Here is a 19220-nt window from a genome sequence, read left to right on the forward strand (position 1 = left end):
ATGTTTGTACATATTTTTTACTCTATTTATTTATTTATTTTATTTGTACATATCTATTCTATTTTATTTTGTTAGTATGTTTGGTTTTGTTCTCTGTCTCCCCCTTTTAGACTGTGAGCCCACTGTCGGGTAGGGACTGTCTCTGTTACAAATTTGTACTTCCCAAGCGCTTAATACAGTGCTCTGCACATAGCGCTCAATAAATACGATTGATGATGATGATGATGATGAAGTGACTTGGCCCAAAGTCACACAACTGACAATTGGAGGAACTGGGATTAGAACCCCTGACCCCTGACTCCAAAGCCCGGGCTCTTTCCACTGAGCCACGGGAAAATATTGACAACTCGGATGGTCAAAATCAAGCACTTTATTTTACATACACACATGAATGCTCAGAAGGGTGTAAAAAGTGACTTGACCAAGGCACTTGTACATATTTATTCTATCTATTTTATTTTGTTAATATGTTTTGTTTTGTTCTCTGTCTCCCCTTTCTACACTGTGAGCCCACTGTTGGGTAGGGACCGTCTCTATGTGTTGCCAAATTGTACTTCCCAAGCGCTTAGTACAGTGCTGTGCACACAGTAAGCGCTCAATAAATACGATTGAATGAATGAATGAATGGCAAGGGGCAGAAGTGGTGGATCGAGCCTGGGAGTCAGAAGGTCATGGGTTCTAATCCCGGTTCCTCCTCTTGTCTGCTGTGTGACCTTGGGCAGGTTACTTCACTTCTCTGGGCCTCAGTTATCTCATCTGTAAAATGGGGATTGAGACTGTGAGCCCTACGTGGGACAGGGACTGTGTCCAACTCCATTTGCTTGTGTCCACCGCCGCGCTTAGTACAGTGCCTGGCACATAATAAGTGCTTAGCAAATACCACTAGTATCATTATACTATTATACTATACCAGAAGCAGTACGGCTCAGTGGAAAGAGCATGGGCTTGGGAGGAAGAGGTCAGAGGTTCGAATCCTGGCCCTGCCACTTGTCCGCTGTGTGACTTTGGGCAACTCAACTTCTCTGTGCCTCAGTTGCCTCTTCTGTAAAATGGGGATTAAGACTGTGAGCCCAATGTGGGACAACCTGATTACCTTGTATCTACCCCAGCACTTAGACCATGTCTCCTCAAGAGAAAGGAGAGATGATTTGACCGGATAAATCATCTCTCCTTTCTCTTGAGGAGATAGGAGAGATGCCGTCTCTGTATGTTGCCAACTTGTACTTCCCAAGCGCTTAGTACAGTGCTCTGCACACAGTAAGCGCTCAATAAATACGACTGATTGATTGATTGATTTAAACTAGTCCTTCCTATCGAAAAATTGAACACCTTGAAACGGGACCTCGAAATATAATAGTCCTTTTGGATATTTAATGTTCTTCTCTGCAGTATGCTCTGCTAAAGCCATTTTCCCTGCTACTCTATTTATTTATGTATTTTATTTGTACATATTTATTCTATTTATTTTGTTAATTTGTTTTGTTGTCCGTCTCCCCTTTCTAGACTGTGAGCCGGCTGTTGGGTAGGGACCGTCTCTATTTGTTGCCAACTTGGACTTCCCAAGCGCTTAGTCCAGTGCTCTGCACACAGTAAGCGCTCAATAAATACGATTGAATGAATGAATGAATGAACATTGCTTGGCACTTATTATTATTATTATAATTATTATTACTAGAACCCAAGTCTCTTAACTCCCAGTCCTGTGCTCTTTCCTTGTTGCCTGGGGTAGAGGGATGTAAGAAAGTCAAATTAGACACCCAGGGCTCGCAGCCCAAGAGGTAAGGAGAGCAGGGTATCTTACCTCTGCCTTGGCTTGAAGAGTGGAACTTTATGGTCTCTCATTCCCACTGTAGACTGTGCGTTCCTTATGGACAGGGAATTTGTCTCCCAACAAGAGAATGGCCCTGGGAGTCTGAGGGTCTGGGTTCTAATCCCGGCCTGCCACTCATCTGTTGTGTGATCTTTAGCAAATCATTTCGCTTCTCTGGGCCTCGGTTCCTTCATCTCCAACTTCACACCGCTGCCCGGATCGTCTTTGTGCAGAAACGCTCTGGGTATGTTACTCATTCATTCATTCATTCATTCAATCGTATTTATTGAGCGCTTACTGTGTGCAGAGCACTGTACTAAGCACTTGGGAAGTAAACGTTTGCAACATATAGAGCCCAACAGTGGGCTCACAGCCTAGAAGGGGAAGACAGACAACAAAACATATAAACCAAATAAAATAAATAGAATAAATATGTACAAGTAAAATAAATAGAGTAATAAACATGTACAAACATATGTACATGTATACAGGTGCTGTGGGGAGGAGAAGGAAGTAAGATGGGGGATGGGGAGGGGGAGTAGGGGGAGAGGAAGGATGGGGATCAGTCCCCTCCTCAAAAATCTCCAGTGGCTACCAATCAACCTACGCATCAGGCAGAAACTCCTCACCCTGGGCTTCAAGGCTGTCCATTCCCTTGCCCCCTCCTACCTCCCCTCCCTTCTCTCCTTCTCCAGCCCAGCCCGCACCTTCCACTCCTCTGCTGCGGCTAATCTCCTCACCGTACCGCGTTCTCGCGTGTCCCACCGTCGACCCCCGGCCCACGTCCTCCCCCTGGCCTGGAATGCCCTCCTTCTGCCCATCTGCCAAGCTAGCTCTCTTCCTCCCTTCAAAGCCCTACTGAGAGCTCACCTCCTCCAGGAGGCCTTCCCACACTGAGCCCCCTCCTTCCTCTCTCCCTCCTCTCCCTCCCCATCCCCCCACCTTACCTCCCTCCCTTCCCCACAGCACCTGTATATATGTATATATGTTTGTACATATTTATTACTCTATTTTATTTGTACATATTCATTCTATTTATTTTATTTTGTTAATGTGTTCTGTTTTGTTGTCTGTCTCCCTCTTCTAGACTATGAGCCTGCTGCTGGGTAGGGACCGTCTCTATATGTTGCCAACTTGTACTTCTCAAGCGCTTAGTCCGGTGCTCTGCACACAGTAAGCGCTCAATAAATACGATTGAATGAATGAATGAATGAATGAATGAAAAATGGGAATTCAGTACCTATTCTCTCTCCTACATAGACTGGGAACCTCATGTGAGATCAGATTGTCTTTATCTACCCCAGTGCTTAGAACAGTGCTTGACATATAGTAAGTGCTTAAGGGGAACAGCGTTGCCTAGTGGAAAGAGCAAGAGTCTGGAAGTCAGAGGAAGTGGGTTCTAATTCCGGCTCCGCCACACGTCTGCCATGTGACCTTGGGCAAGTCACTTCACTTCTCTGGGCCTCAGTTGCCTCATCTGTAAAATGGAGATTAAGACTGTGAGCGCCATGTGGGACAGAGACTGTGTCTAACCTGATAACCTTGTAATGATAATAATAATAATGATGGCATTTATTAAGCGCTTACTATGTGCAAAGCACTGTTCTAAGCACTGGGGAGGTTACAAGGTGATCAGGTTGTCCCACGTGCGGCTCACAGTCTTAATCCCCATTTTACAGATGAGGTAACTGAGGCCCAGAGAAGTGAAGTGACTTGCCCAAAGTCACACGGCTGACAAGTGATAGTGGTTGGGGGAGCCCGCCTCGCGTTTTGAATGTGGGGGTGAATCTGGGCAGCGCACTAGGGTCAGGGCTTTGTGGGAAGGGGAAAAGAGGGATGAGAAGGGGAGAAAGGGAAGAAGTAGAGGGAAAGAAGGTGGGGTAAAGGGAGAGAGAGAGAGAGAGAAAGGGGATGATAAAAGGGAAAGAATGAAGCGAAAAGGAGAATAAGAAGGCAGAGGAAGTGAAGAGAATCAGCGTGGCTCAGTGGAAAGAGCACGGATTTGGGAGTCAGAGGTCATGGGTTCAAATCCAGCTGTGTGACCTTAGGCAAGCCACTTAACTTCTCTGTGCCTCAGGTACCTCATCTGTCAAATGGGGATTAAGACTGTGAGCCCCACCTGGGACATCCTGATCACCTTGTATCCCCCCCAGCGCTTAGAACAGTGCTTTGCACATAGTACGCGCTTAACATATGCCATCATCATCATCAAGTGGTGGAGCCGGGATTTGAACCCATGACCTCTGACTCCAAAGCCCGGGCTCTTTCCACTGAGCCCCGCTGCTTCTCATATTTACCGTAGTGCTTAGAACAATGCGTGGCACATAGTAAGCACTTAACAAATACAATAATAATAATTATTGGTAATAGTAGTAGCAGTTGCGTGGCACATAGTAAGCACTTAACAAATACAATAATGATTATTAGTAATAGTAGTAGCAGTTGCGTGGCACATAGTAAGCACTTAACAAATACAATAATAATGATTATTAGTAATAGTAGCAGCAGTTGCGTGGCACATAGTAAGCACTTAACAAATACAATAATAATAATAATTAGTAGTAGTAGCAGTAGTAGCATCTCTATTATATTACAGCCTCCCATCTACCTAGGACAGAGCCTGACAACAAAGTAAGCACTCAGTGAATACCGGTGAATGATTGATTAGAGAAGCAGCGTGGCTTAGTGGCAAGAGCGTGGGCTTGGGAGTCAGAGGGCATGGGTTCTAATCCTGCCTCTGCCACTTGTCTGTCGTGTGACCATGGGCAAGCCACTTCACTTCTCTGTGCCCAGTTACCTCATCTGTATGGGGATTAAGACTGTGAGCCCCACGTGAGACAACCTGATTACCTTGTATCTACCCCAGCACTTAGAACAGTGCTTGGCACATAGTAAATGCTTAACAAATACAATAATAATAATAGTAATTATTATTATTGATCTCTTATTGTGCCCTGAGGGAGTCATGTATATGGATGATAATTCAGACAGAGTTTCTACCTCAGTGGGGTCTCACAATCTAAGAAGAAGTGTAGGAATGATGGCACACCGCCAAATGCACAGACACCTAATAGATTGATTTTATTTTCTAGGGGTCGACAGTGCTGATGCCTTGTCTGCAAAGCAGGAAGACAGCGTTAAGGAGCAAGACCAAGAGAAGTTGCTACAGAGATCTGCCAAGGTAACTGTCCATAAATCACACCACAGAGCCTCCTCTGCTTGTCTTTACAGCTATTGCTATAAAAGCAGCGTGGCTCAGTGGAAAGAACACGGGCTTTGGAGTCAGAGGTCATGGGTTCAAATCCCGGCTCCGCCAGTTATCAGCTGCGTGACTTTGGGCAAGTCACTTAACTTTTCTGTGCCTCAGTTACCTCATCGGTAAAATGGGGATTAAGACTGTGAGCCCCTGATGGGACAACCTAATCACCTGGTAACCTCCCCAGCGCTTAGAACAGTGCTTTGCACATAGTAAGCGCTTAATAAATGCCATTATTATTATTATTATTATCATTATTGCGGCCCTGGCTAAACTAAGGTACCCACTGAGTCTCTTGGTCTCTAGAGGCAGCATGGTATAATGGATAGAGCTTGGGCCTAAGAGTCAGAAGATCATGGGTTCTAATCCCAGCTCCGCCACTTGTCTGCTGTGTGACCTCTGGCAAGTCACTTCACTTCTCTGGGTCTCACTTACCTCATCTGTAAAATGAGGATTAAGACTGTAAGCTCCATGTGGGGACGGTGACTCTGTCCTAACTGATTAACTGGTATGTACCCCAGTGCTTAGAGCAGCGCTTGACCCACAGTAAGCACTTAACAAATACCATCGTCATCATCATCATTTCTTCTCCTTTGAGACGCTCCCATTTTTCTTTGCGTCTGGGTTAAAAGCAAAGAGTTTTGTTGAAGACAGATCCGCTAGGCACTGCCTAGTGCGTCAACCAGGAAAATGGTTTTTAACCATCTTCTAACTCTTGTCCTGGGGTTTGTATAATGGACAGGAAGCATTTCCTTATGATCACTGAGGGCTTAGAGAAAAGATATTGCTGTAAAAGTCACGTGGCCTGGAAAATAAAGCCCTGAGTCGAGCTGGAATCCTGATTTTTCCATTGTTTTTTTTTTTTTTTTTTGTTCTCGAAAGAAGGTATTTCACAGAAAGGGAAGTAAATCATTACCTTCATCACAGAAAATGTGTCTGTTTAATTAAAATAATCAAAATTGTAAAGGCTGTTGGAAATGCAAAATGAAAAGCTGCAGGACTTGGTTTGTGCTGAAGAGAAAAGTTGTATTCTTTTCAAAAGGTCCTACAGCTTTCTGTAAACATCTTTTTAAAAATAGCACATTTTCTTTAGTGCCAGTTGCAAGGAGTGAACAGTTCTTTGTCCAAGGAGATCATTCTTATTCCATCCCTGTGAAATAAGGGACCAGGCTACAATGTTTCTCCCTGGTTACAGTAGAGAATGCTGATTTGTGTTTTTTTGTGGCATTTGTTAAGCAGTTACTAATCTCTAGGTAGATACAAATGAATCAGGTCAGACGCAGTCGCTGCCCAACACAAGGTTCGCAATCTAAATATGAGGGAGAACATTTATTGAATCTCCATTTTATAGTTGAGGAAACTGAGTCACAGAGAAAAGTGATTTGTCCAAGGTCACACATTAGGCAGGAGAGTGGGATTAGAACCCAGGTCCTCCGACTAAGTGCTTAGTACAGTGCTCTGCACACAGTAAGCGCTCAATAAATGCGATTGATGATGATGATGATGATGATGACTCCCAGGCTCATTCATTCAATTCATTCAATTGTATTTACTGAGCACTTACTGTGTGCACAGCACTGTACTAAGCGCTTGGGAGAGTACAATATAACAACAAACTGACACATTCCCTGCCCACAGTGAGCTCATCATCTAGAGGATTAGGCCATACTGCTTTTATCCGCTTCTGATTGAATCAATTGTATTATACTCTCTTATAAGCATTAAGCATTATATATGCTTAAGAGAAGCAATGTGTCTTAGTGGAAAAGCCCGGGCTTGGGAGTCAGAGATCATGGGTTCTAATCCTGGCTCTGCCACTTATCAGCTGTGTGACCTTGGGCAAGTCACTTAACTCCTCTGTGCCTCAGTTACCTCATCTGTAAAATGAGGATCAAGACTGTGAGCACCATGTGGGACAACCTGATTACCGTGTGTCAACCTCAGCACTTAGAACAGTGCTTAGCACGTAGTAAGCGCTAAACAAATACCATCATTATTATTATTAACTTCTCTATGCCTAAATTACCTCATCTGTAAAATGAGGATTACAACTGTGAGCACCACGTGGGACAACCTGATTACCTTGTATCTACCTCAGCACTTAGAACAGTGCTTGGCACGTAGTAAGCGCTAAACAAATACCATCATTATTATTAACTTCTCTGTGCCTCGGTTACCTCATCTGTAAAATGGGGATTAAGACTGTGAGCCCCACAGTGCTTAGTATTGTGCTCTGCGCACAGTAAGCACTCAATAAATATGATTGAATGAATGAATGAATGACAACCTTATTACATTCGATTCATATATTATATGAATATATTCAATCATATTTATTGAGCACTTACTGTGTGCAGAGCACTGTACTAAGCGCTTGGGAAGTACAAGTCAGCAACATATAGAGACTGTCCCTACCCAACATCGGGCTCGTATCTACCCCAGTGTTTAGAACAGTGCTTGGCACATAGTGAGCACTTTAACAAATACCATTTTTTTCCTCCCAAGCACTTAGTACAGTGCTCTGCACAGAGTAAGCGCTCAATAAATTCCATTGATGATGCTGCTGCTGATGTGTGGCTCAATGGAAGGAACCCGGGCTTTGGAGTCAGAGGTCAGGGGTTCAAATCCCGGCTCCGCCAGTTGTCAGCTGTGTGACTCTGGGCAAGTCACTTAACTTTTTGAGAAGCGGCATGGCTCAGTGGAAAGAGCACGGGCTTTGGAGTCAGAGGTCATCGGTTCGAGTCCCAGCTCCGCCACATGTCTGCTGTGTGACCTTGGGTAAGTCACTTAACTCCTCGGAGCCTCAGTTACCTCATCTGTAAAATGGGGATGATGACTGTAAGCCCCACATGGGACAACCTGATCACCTTGTATCCCCCACCCCAGCGCTTAGAACAGTGCTTTGCATATAGTAAGTGTTTAACAAATGCCATCATTATTATCATTATTATTATTATTATTATTATTATTATTATGGAGTGTGGCATGGCAGAGCCCGCGGCGAAGCGGGAAATTTGAATTGGAGTCCCGCCCTTCCCAACCAGTGCCAACCTTCCAGGCCAAGCATTGTAAAGAGACGGGGCGATTACTGTATCCTCTTCGTCTGATCCATGTGTTCGCTTAGCTCTTCGATGTCCACTCCACATGGACATTAGGAGTGATCCCCTCCACGGTTGGTTGAACTGGACTCACACTTGCTCTTCTCAGGCCCCTGACAGGACTGTAGAGTTTCCAGGCAGGGCTGAAAAGAGGCAAATTGGTGGCTTTCTGGTCTGTTGCTTCTTACAAGCCTCGTCTTTCCTGTCTTCATCCTCCTTTTAATAATAATAATAATAATAATGGTGTTTGTTAAGCGCTTACTATATGCCAAGCACTGTTCTAAGCCCCGAAATGATGGTATTTGTTAAGTGCTTACTATGTGCCAAGCACTATTCTAAGGGCTAGGGTAGATACAAGGTAATCAGGTTGTCCCACATGGGTCTCACAGTCTTAATTCCCATTTTACACATGAGGAAACTGAGGCACAGAGAAGTTAAGTGGCTTGCCCAAGGCCACATAGCAGACAAGTGGTGGAGGTGGGATTCAAACCCACGTCCTCTGACTCCCAAGCCCATGCTCTTTCTACTAAGCCATGTCCCTGTCCCTTATCCTCTTCTGTGCTTACTATGAAAAATTTGCACCTTTGACATAACCGTGTATATTTATTATGTGTGTACGTCATGTCTACTAATTCTATTGTATTTTCCCAAGTGTGCTGTGGTAGTGATACTATTTATTAAGCACCTGCTTTGCACAAAGCAGTGTATTTGACACTGGTTAAAAAATCACAGCTGGGTGAGAATGCCATGTTATTAAAAGCTATCTCCTCTAAGAAACTTTCCTCGACTAAGCCCTCATTTCATCTTTTTCCACTCCATTCTATGTCATACTTGGACTTGGATTTGCACCCTTTATTCACCCTTCCCTCAGCCCTGCAGCACTTACGTACATATCCATTAGTCATTTATTGATATTAATTTCTGTACCCCGCCCACCCGCAGACTGTAAGCTCACTGTGGGCAGAGAACGTGTCTACCGACTCTATTGTACTCCCCCAAGTACAGTGCCCGGCATATAATAGGTACTCAGTAAATACAAATCATTCATTGATTATTGATAAACACAGTCCTTGGCCTTCCAGGGTTTCCCAGTCTAAGAAGGGTGGGAGGGGTTTGGCAACAGACACAATAGAAAAGATGAAAATGAAAATACAAAGCAACATGAAAACACCAACAAGATCTGAGTTCAACAGGTCTGGTGATGAAGGAGATTGGTAAGGGGTCTCATATGGCATAGTGGATAGAGCACGGGCGTCAGAAGGTCATGGGTTCTAATCCCAGCTCTGCCAGGTTTCCGCTGTGTGACCCTGGGCAAATCCCTTTGCTTCTCTAAGCCTCAGTTACCTCATCTGTAAAATGGGGATTGAGACTGTGAGCCCCATGTGGACAGGGACTGTGTCCAACCCAATTTGAGTGTATTCATTCAGTCGTATTTATTGAGCGCTTACTGTGTGCAGAGCACTGTACTAAGCGCTTGGGAAGTACAAGTGGGCAACATATATTTAGTACAGTGTCTGGCTCACAGTAAGTGCGTAACAAATGCCACGATTATTGTTTCATAGCCCTACCACCCAAGTCATCCTGAGTCCGGGCACAACCAAAGCTTTCCCCATTGTCCTAAAATCTGTGGAGACCACACGCCGCCATACTTCAGTACCCTGCAGCTCTGCAGGTACAGAGCTTGGTTGTTTTTTTCATGGTATTTGTTAAGCACTTACTTTATGCCAGACATTGTACTAAGTGCTGGGGTAGATACAGGCGAATCAAGTTGAACACAGGCCCTGTCCCATGAGCCCACTGTTGGGTAGGGACTGTCTCTATATGTTGCCAATTTGTACTTCCCAAGCGCTTAGTACAGTGCTCTGCACATAGTAAGTGCTCAATAAATATGATTGATGATGATGATGGGGCTCACAGTCTTAATCTCTATTTTACAGATGATGATTATGATGATGATGGTGGTATTTGTTCAGCGCTTACTATGTGCCAAACACAGTCAAAGCCCTGGGGTAGATACAGGGTAATCGGATTGTCCCACGTGAGGCTCAGACGTAATCCCCATTTTCCAGATGAGGTAACCGAAGCACAGAGAAGTGAAGCAACTTGCCCAGAGTTACACAGGAGATAAGTGGTGGATCTGGGATTAGAACCCACAACCTCTCTTCCAAATCCCTGCTCTTTCCACTAAGCCATGCCGCTTCTCTGATAAGACAACTGAGGCACAGAAAGGTGAAGCGACTTGCCCAAGGTCACACAGCAGCGAAGTGACGGGGCTGGAATTAGAACCCAGCTCCTTCTGACTCCCACGCCCAAGCTGCTTCTGTAATAATTACTCTTATTTATTGATACTATCTCTCTCACACTTTCTCTCAAAAGAGAGCAGGAACACGAGAGAAGAAGTATCATCATCAATCGTATTTATTGATCGCTTACTATGTGCAGAGCACTGTACTAAGCGCTTGGGAAGTACAAATTGGCAACATAAATTGGCAGTATCAGTCAATACTGTGTGCACATTCACAACTCGTATTTGTTATATCTAGCCATGTGCCTTTATCCAGGACCATTCCAGAGAGTAGTGAATTTTGTCGGGCCTAAAAAATTGCTACACCCAACTTTGCAGCACATCTCCTCCCAGCGACCTTCCCAAACTAAGCTCCCCCTTTCCTCTTCTGCCATTCCCTTCTGCATGTTAGTACTAAGCGCTTAGTACTGTGCTGTGCACACAGTAAGCGCTCAATAAATATGATTGATGATGATCACCCTGACTTGCTCCCTTTGTTCTTCCCCCAGCCCCTCAACACTTATGTACGTATCTGTCATTCATTTATTCGTATTGATGTTGGTCTCCCCTGTAAGCTCACTGTGGGCCGCTATTGTGTCTGTGTATTTTTGTGTTGTACTTTCCCAAGCACTTAATACAGTGCTCTGCACACAGCAAGCATTCAGTAAATACACGAGTGAAGGAATCGATTTTGCCAGTGTGTCATGACTGATCCGTTTCCCCGTATAAGTGAAAAAAATCAACCTTGGTGTTAACTGGGGCTTTGATCATTCCAGGTGGTGTACATATTGGAGAAAAAACACTCCCGAACAGCTACTGGCTTCATCAAACTCTTGGCTGATAAGTGCAGTGACCAGTTTCGGAAATGGGCACTGTTCTCACCCTCTGACCACAGAGTGCCCAGGGTTTACGTGCCCCTCGCCGATTGCCCTGCGGATTTTGCCACCCGCTCCAAAGACTATGCCAATACGCTCTTCGTCTGCCGCATTATGGACTGGAAGGAAGACTGCAACTTTGCAACAGGGTAGGTGATCACTAACAGAAACCAGCAGTGGGAGCAAGAAATGCCAACTTAGGGACTCAGAATCAACCTCACCATTTTGTCTCCTCTGTTGATGGTTTGCAAGCAGGGTTTCTGTGCCAGACAGTGAGAAACTGTTGCCTCATGGTGTAGAAGGACCAGTTGCGTGAACATGTTCTATAAGATTTTCACAGGGAAGCCAGATGGCCTCCTCTCCTTTGCTCTTTCTTATCCCCATTTTACCCCCACCCCAGTCTATCAGTGGCATTTATTGACTGTGCCCCAAAGATTATACTAGGCACTTGGCGGAAAGCAATACAGTAGAGATGACAGACGTATTCCCTACCCACAAGGAGCTTTCACTCTAGAGCCCCACCCCCATCCATATGCCGTGCAGGCAGTGAGCCCGTGGAATTTGTCACCTCAGAGCAGTTGTGCAAGTAGACAATAGCAGTGGGTTCAGCAGGAGTTTGGATACATTCATGAATGAAGTCAATATAATGGGTTATTAAAGGGAAAGTTAAGGATGCAGTGGGGAAAAAGTGAGGGATGATAATTGGCAATCAATCTGGGGACTTACTAGGAACAAAGCAATCCCTGGACTATGAATCCTGAAGCACATTCCCTTTCCCATCATGTTCCTGGTGGGGTGCGGTCTTGTCTTATGCTGTCAAGTCGTTCTGACTCTTAGCGACTCCATGGACGCATCTCTCCAAGAACACCCCACTCTCCGAATGTGATCCTTCTGGTAGTGTATCCATGGAGTTTTCTTGGTAAAAATCGGGAAGTGGTTTACCATTCCCTCCGTCCACTAAGTCAACTCGAGTCTCCACCCTCGACTCTCTCCTGTGCTGCTGCTGCCCAGGACAGGTGAGTTTTGACTTGTAGCAAGTTGCCTTCCACTTGCTAGCCACTGGCCAAGCTAGGAATGGAATGGGTAGGCCTCTGCTCGACTCTCCCTCCCATAGCTGAGACTGGTAGAGGACTGAAAAATCTCCATCGTGAGAGGGGTAGGGTGGGGTAGTAGTGAACAATCGGAAGTGGGTCTTCAGCTGACATTAGGCATTAGATTGGCTCTTTTTAAAAGACTCCCCTTCACTTAAGAGAAGCAGCGTGGCTAAGTGGAAGGAGCACGGACTTGAGAGTCAGAGGTCATGGGTTCTAATCCCGGCTCCCCCACTTCTCAGCTGTGTGACTTTGGGCAAGTCACGTAACTTCTCTGTGCCTCAGTTGCCTCATCTGTAAAATGGGGATTAAGACTGTGAGCCTCATGTGGGGCAACCTGATTTACCTCGTATCTATCCCAGTGCTTAGAAGAGTGCTTGGCAAGTAGTAAGCGCATAATAATAATAATAATAATAATGGCATTTATTAAGCACTTACTATGTGCAAAGCACTTTTCTAAGCACTGGGGTAGATACACGGTAATCAAGTTGTCCCACGTGGGGCTCACAGACTTAATCCCCATTTTCCAGATGAGGTAACTGAGGCACAGAGAAGTCAAGTTGACTTGCCCAAAGTCACACAGCTGACAGGTGGTGGAGCCGGGATTTGAACCCATGACCTCTAACTCCAAAGCCCGGGCTCTTTCCACTGAGCCACGCTGCTTCTCTAACAAATACCAAATACTCCTTATCAAATACCATTATTATTATTTCCTCCAAATACTGCTCCACCCAGCCTCGAGGCCACTGTTGGAGATATTAGAATTATGGGCTAATAATAGACCCTCGCTCTAACTTGTTACTGCCAGTTCTTTTGTTCTTACATTTCCGACTGAGGATCAGTCAGTTAATCAGTCAATCAGCAGAATTTATTGAGGGCTTACTGTGTGCAGAGCTTAGTGCTTGGGAAAAGTACAGTACAAAAGAATTGGTAGACCTGATTCCTTACCCACAAGGCGTTTCCAGTCCACAGGGGAACGCAGACATTAAAATAAATGACAGCTAGGGAAAATAGTAAAATATAAGGGTATGTACAAAAGTGTTGTGAGGCTGGCGTGGATATCAAAGTGCTTAAGGAGTAGAGAGAGGGTTGGCATGGCCTAGTGAGAAGGAGCATGGTGTGGTGGATAGAGCATGGGCCTGGGAGAAGGTCATGAGTTCTAATCCTGCTCCCCCATTTAATAATAATAATAATAATGGCATTTATTAAGCGCTTACTATGTGCAAAGCACTGTTCTAAGCGCTGGTAATGATGGCATTTATAAACCGCTTAGTATGTGTGAAGTACTGTTCTAAGCGCTGGGGAGGTTACACAGTGATCAGGCTGTCCCACAGGGGGCTCACAGTCTTCATCCCCATTTTACAGATGAGGTAACTGAGACAGAGAAGTTAAGTGACTTGCCCAAAGTCACACAGCTGACAATTGGCGGAGCTGGGATTTGAACCCCAGACCCCTGACTCCAAAGCCCGGGCTCTTTCCACTGAGCCATGCTCCACTTGTCTGCTCTGTGACATTGGGCAGGTCACTTCACTTCTCTGGGCCTCAGTTCCCTCATCTGCAAAATGGGGATTGAGACTGTAAGCCCCACGTGGAACAGGGACTGTGTCCAACCCGAATTGCTTGTATCCACCCCAGCGTTTAGGACAGTGCCTGACTATGCGCTTAACAATTACCGCAATTATTATTCTTGTGGGAAATGAGGGCTTAGTCAGGGAAGGCCTCTTGGAGGAGATATGATTTTAGGAGGGTTTTGAAGGTGGGGAGAGTGGTGGAAATGAAGGGTGAGAGTGTTCCAAGCCAGAGGGAGAGCATGGACAAGGGGCTGGGTGGCATGATAGATGAGATTGAGGTACAGAAATTGGGTTCGCATTAGAGAAGCAAAGTGTGCAGATGGGCTCATAGTAGGAGATCACTGAGATATGGTAGGAGGGTGGTGGTATTTATTGAGTTTTTACTGTGTGCAAAGCACTGTTCTTTGTCCTTGGGACAGTTTAGTACACTAGAGTTGGTAGACATTAGAACAGGACATTAGAATGATAATAATAATAATAATGGTATTTGTTAAGTGCATACTATATGCCAAGGACTGTTCTAAGCGCTGGAGTAGATGCAGGGTAATCAGGTTGTCCCATGTGGGGCTCCCAGTCTTAATCCCCATTTTACAGATGAGATGACTGAGGCCCAGAGAAGTGAAGTGGCTTGCCCAAGGTCACACAGCAGACAAATGGCAGAGCTGGGATTAGAACCCATGTCCTCTGACTCCCAAACCTGTGCTCTTTCAACTAACCCACTAATGATGGCATTTATTAAGTGCTTACTATGTGCTAGTAAGTGCTTACTATGTTGCCAACTTGTACTTCCCAAGCACTTAGTACAGTGCTCTGCACACAGTAAGCGCTCAATAAATACGATTGATTGATTGATTGATTGATTGCAAAGCACTGGTCTAAGCACTGGGGAGGTTACAAGGTGATCAGGTTGTCCCACAGGGGGCTCACAGTCTTAATCCCCATTTTACAGATGAGGGAACTGAGGCCCAGAGAAGTGAAGTGACGTGCCCAAAGTCACACAGCTGACAATTGGCGGAGCCGGGATTTGAACCCATGAACTCTGACTCCAAAGCCCGGGCTCTTTCCACTGAGCCACGCTGCTTCCCAGTCCTTTAAATAATTTACAGAGAGATGGAGAAGTAGTGTGGCCTACTGGAAAGAACAAAGGCCTTGGGAGTCAGAAGGAGCTAGGTTTTAATCCCGGTTCCGCCACTTGTCTGCCGTGTGACCTTGGGTAAGTCCCTTAACTTCTCAGTGCCTTAGATGTCTCATCGCAAAATGGGGATGAAGTCTGTGAGCCCCAGGTGGGACAGGGACTGTGTCCGACCCGATTAGCTTGTGTCCACCCCAATGCTTAGTACTGTGCTTGGCACATAGTAAGCGCTTAACAAATATCGTGAAAAATAAGTGTAAGGATAGGTACCTAAGTGCTGTGGGACCGAGTGTGGGTTGAATATCAAGAGCTTTAGGGATACAGATAGAAATGCATCTGTAATACAGAAGAGAGGGTGAATGGGGGAATTGGGGATTTATGAGGAGAGAGACATTAAAATCAATTACAGATAGGGGAAATAGAGTAAAAGGATATGTAATAATAAAAATAATGGCATTTATTAAACGCTTACTATGTGTAAAGCACTGTTCTAAGCGCTGGGAAGGTTACAGAGTGATCAGGTTGTCTCACTAATACCCATTTTACAAATGAGGTAACTGTGGCACGGGGAAGTTAAGTGACTTGCCCAAAATCACACAGCTGACAGGTGGCTGAGCCAGGATTTGAACCCATGACCTCTGACTCCAAAGCCCGGGCTCTTTCCACTGAGCCACATAGTTACTGTGGGGCTGGGGTGAGTAGCAGAGTGTCTAAGAGGTAGAGGGAGCATAGGTAGGGAAAATGAGGACTTAGCTAGGGAATGCCTCTTGGAAAAGTTGAGATCATAGTTAGTTTTTTAAGGTGGGGAGAATGTTGGTCTGTCAGATATGAAGGGGGAAGGAGGAAGAGGCAAAGGACAGTTTACCCTATTTATTGATTGATTTATTTTACTTGTACATATCTATTGTATTTATTTTATTTTGTTAGTATGTTTGGTTTTGTTCTCTGTCTCCCCCTTTTAGACTGTGAGCCCACTGTTGGGTAGGGACTGTCTCTATATGTTGCCAATCTGTACTTCCCAAGCGCTTAGTACAGTGTTCTGCACATAATAAGTGCTCAATAAATACAATTGATGATGATTGATGATGACAGTGGAAATGCCATTTTTACCAAGCAGCCGTGCCAGATCCTTGGAGGCTCCAGTGAGCCAGGATGCAGATAAAACTGGCAAGGCCTTCCAGGAAACCCAGCCTCTTTTGGTTGAAGATATTGGCAACTCTTTACATGTCTCTCATGGTCTTCTCCCAAGCGCTTATGCGTGCCCTTTTCTCCCTCTCTTCTCCTTAACAAACAAAAAGACCAAAGGCCAAAGAATGACCCCGCTTTCTGGTGTGTCTTGATTATGCCCTAAAAGCCATGTTCCCTAGTGAAATTGAAAGTCTCACATAGTAGGTAAACCATTTTCCTTAGAAGATCCAAGGGTCTTATCTGCCCTTTTGACATGTCCCATTGTGTAACCCTGATGTGATTTCTTCAGTAGTTTCCAGCTGCAAGGGTGTAGCCAGGAAGTCTGCACAGGAACTTTTCCATTTAGAGTTTTAAATGATCTGCAGGGGTGGTTCTGCTGGAGAGCTGTTACTTCAGTGGGATCCCCACCAGAGTGGGTAGAGGGTGGCAAAAAGAAATCAGAAAACCCATCTGACAGGACCTCATAACCACAGTGCTTATTTTCCCTAGGGATTCTTAACCTGAGATGGAAAAAAGACTTGAGTCTAATGTTTTTTTCCCCTCCTTTTCAATCAAAGAAATCTGAAAATGGTATGAAATGGAAATTTGCCTTTCCAAATAAATGCTTTCACTCTGCGAGGAGGAGGAATGTCTAAAAGTGCATTTCTTAAGAAATCACCTTCACGAAGGTACTCTTGAGACACTTGAAGGTCTTTTTCTGTCCCCCGCAAATGGCAAGGTTGTCGGCTGAAAAGGTGTTAAGTCTGCTTCCTTTGCCTGATTTGTTTTCGGCAACCTTGAGAGTCTTTCATGACTTGAGAGTCGTAGTGCCCCTGGTAATTAATCAAAGCTAAAAGAGTAAAAATAATAGCTTTCAAATTCTTAGAGCCCTCCGGTGGCTTTGGGGACGTACCAGAAACAAAGCAAACCCCATCCGATGAATCCTGAAGCTTGTTCACTCTCTCCTGATCGTCCTAATAGGATATGGGTGTGAACCATCAGAAGTGGGTCTTCAGGGGCCTTGGCCACAACTTCATCATGCTCCTTTTGGGTGATATATTAGAGATTCTTTGGGAAGTTTGAACTAAACTCCAGTCTAACCAAAGAAGGATTCAACCTGAGGGTGAGCAATGCGGTTTATTTTGTGTTAAGCAACTTCTTCTGTCACTGCATTTGCCTTAAAGGAGTCTGTAAGCTTCTTGTGGGCAGGGATCATGTCTACCAACTCTATTGTATCAGGCTTCCCTAGTGCTTAGTACAGTGCTCTGACTGGGGTAAGTGTTCATTAAGTGTCATTGATAGAATAACTCAGCCCTTCTGGATTTTCTGTTTCCCTGCCTTCTTTTGGATGCCCTGAGGTGCTAACATGAATATCCACACTATCCATTATCCACCAACTTGTATAGATTTAGACCATCCTTCTGTTTTGGCCACGTTCGTCACCTGGCAGTGTGAAAGTTGTGGTTCTTTCGAAAGGTCAGGGAACACATCTGCCAACTCTGTTATACTGTGCTCTCCCAAGTGCTTAATCCAGTGCTCTGCACGCAGTAAGCGCTCAATAAATATTATTGTTGGATTGATTGTGGACAAGGAATGTTTCTACCAACTCGGTGGAATAGTACTCTCCCAAACACGTAATACGCAGTAAATGCTCAGTTAATCCGATCGATTGAACGATAGATTGATAAAGGGGCTAAAGTCTTTCATTGAGTCGAAATTCGGGCTGTCCCCACCTGCTTCCAGGAGGGTCATTCCATTTGAGAATATATAATAATGGTAACAGTAATAATAATAATAACAACAACAATGGTACTTGTTAAGCACTTACTCTGCCAGGCACTGTTTTAAGCATTCATTCATTCATTCATTCATTCGATCGTATTTATGGAGCACTTACTGTGTGTAGAGCACTGTACTAAGCTCTTGAGAAGTACAAGTTGGCAACATATAGAGACAGTCCCTACCCAACAGCGGACGCACAGTCTAGAAGGGGGGGACAGACAACAAAACAAAACATGTATAGATTTAGACCATCCTTCTGTTTTTTTGGCCACTTTAGTCACCTGGCAATGTAAAAGTTGTGGTTCTTTCGAAAGGGCAGGGAACACATCTGCCAACTCTGTTATATTGTGCTCTCCCAAGTGCTTAATCCGGTGCTCTGCATGCAGTAAGCGCTCAATAAATATTATTGTTGGATTGATTGTGGACAGGGAACGTTTCTACCAACTCGGTGGAACAGTACTCTCCCAAACACATAATACACCGTAAATGCTCAGTAAATCCGATCGATTGAATGATTGATTGATAAAGGGGCTAAAGTCTTTCATTGAGTAGAAATTCGGGCTGTCCCCACCTGCTTCCAGGAGGGTCATTCCATTTGAGAATATATAATAATGATAACAATAATAATAATAACAATGGTACTTGTTAAGCACTTACTCTGCCAGGCACTGTTTTAAGCACTGGGGTAGATACAGGTTAATCAGGTTGGACCCAGTCCCTGTCCCACACGGGACTCACACTCATTCATTCATTCATTCAATCGTATTTATGGAGCGCTTACTGTGTGCAGAGCACTGTACTAAGCGCTTGGGAAGAAGAAGTCGGCAACTCAAGTGCTTACTATGTGCCAGGCACTCTGCTAGGCACTAGGGTGGAGACAAGCAAATAATAACAACAATACTAATGGTATTGGTTTCTAGACTGTGAGCCCGCTGTTGGGTAGGGACTGTCTCTGTATGTTGCCAACTTGTACTTCCCAAGCGCTTAGTACAGTGCTCTGCACACAGTAAGCGCTCAATAAATAAGATTGATGATGATGATGGTGATGATGTTGCCAACTTGTACTTCCCAAGCGCTTAGTACAGTGCTCTGCACACAGTAAGCACTCAATAAATACGATTGATGATAACGTAGAGAGACGGTCCCTACCCAAC

The 19220-nt window shown here is 44.8% G+C and overlaps 1 protein-coding gene across 2 annotated transcripts in view; it reads left to right on the plus strand.

Annotated features, from left to right (window-relative positions):
- The window catches only part of DIS3L2 (DIS3 like 3'-5' exoribonuclease 2), a 566950-nt gene that overhangs the window by 254578 nt on the left and 293152 nt on the right, over positions 1-19220 (plus strand). For both annotated transcript variants that reach the window (XM_038750342.1, XM_038750351.1), the window contains exons 7-8: positions 4903-4991; positions 11225-11472. In XM_038750342.1, the coding sequence (XP_038606270.1) occupies positions 4903-4991; positions 11225-11472 (337 nt within the window). The remainder of the gene's footprint in view (positions 1-4902; positions 4992-11224; positions 11473-19220) is intronic.

The sequence above is a fragment of the Tachyglossus aculeatus genome, chromosome 1 (genome assembly GCF_015852505.1).
Source record: "Tachyglossus aculeatus isolate mTacAcu1 chromosome 1, mTacAcu1.pri, whole genome shotgun sequence".
NCBI lineage: Eukaryota > Metazoa > Chordata > Mammalia > Monotremata > Tachyglossidae > Tachyglossus > Tachyglossus aculeatus.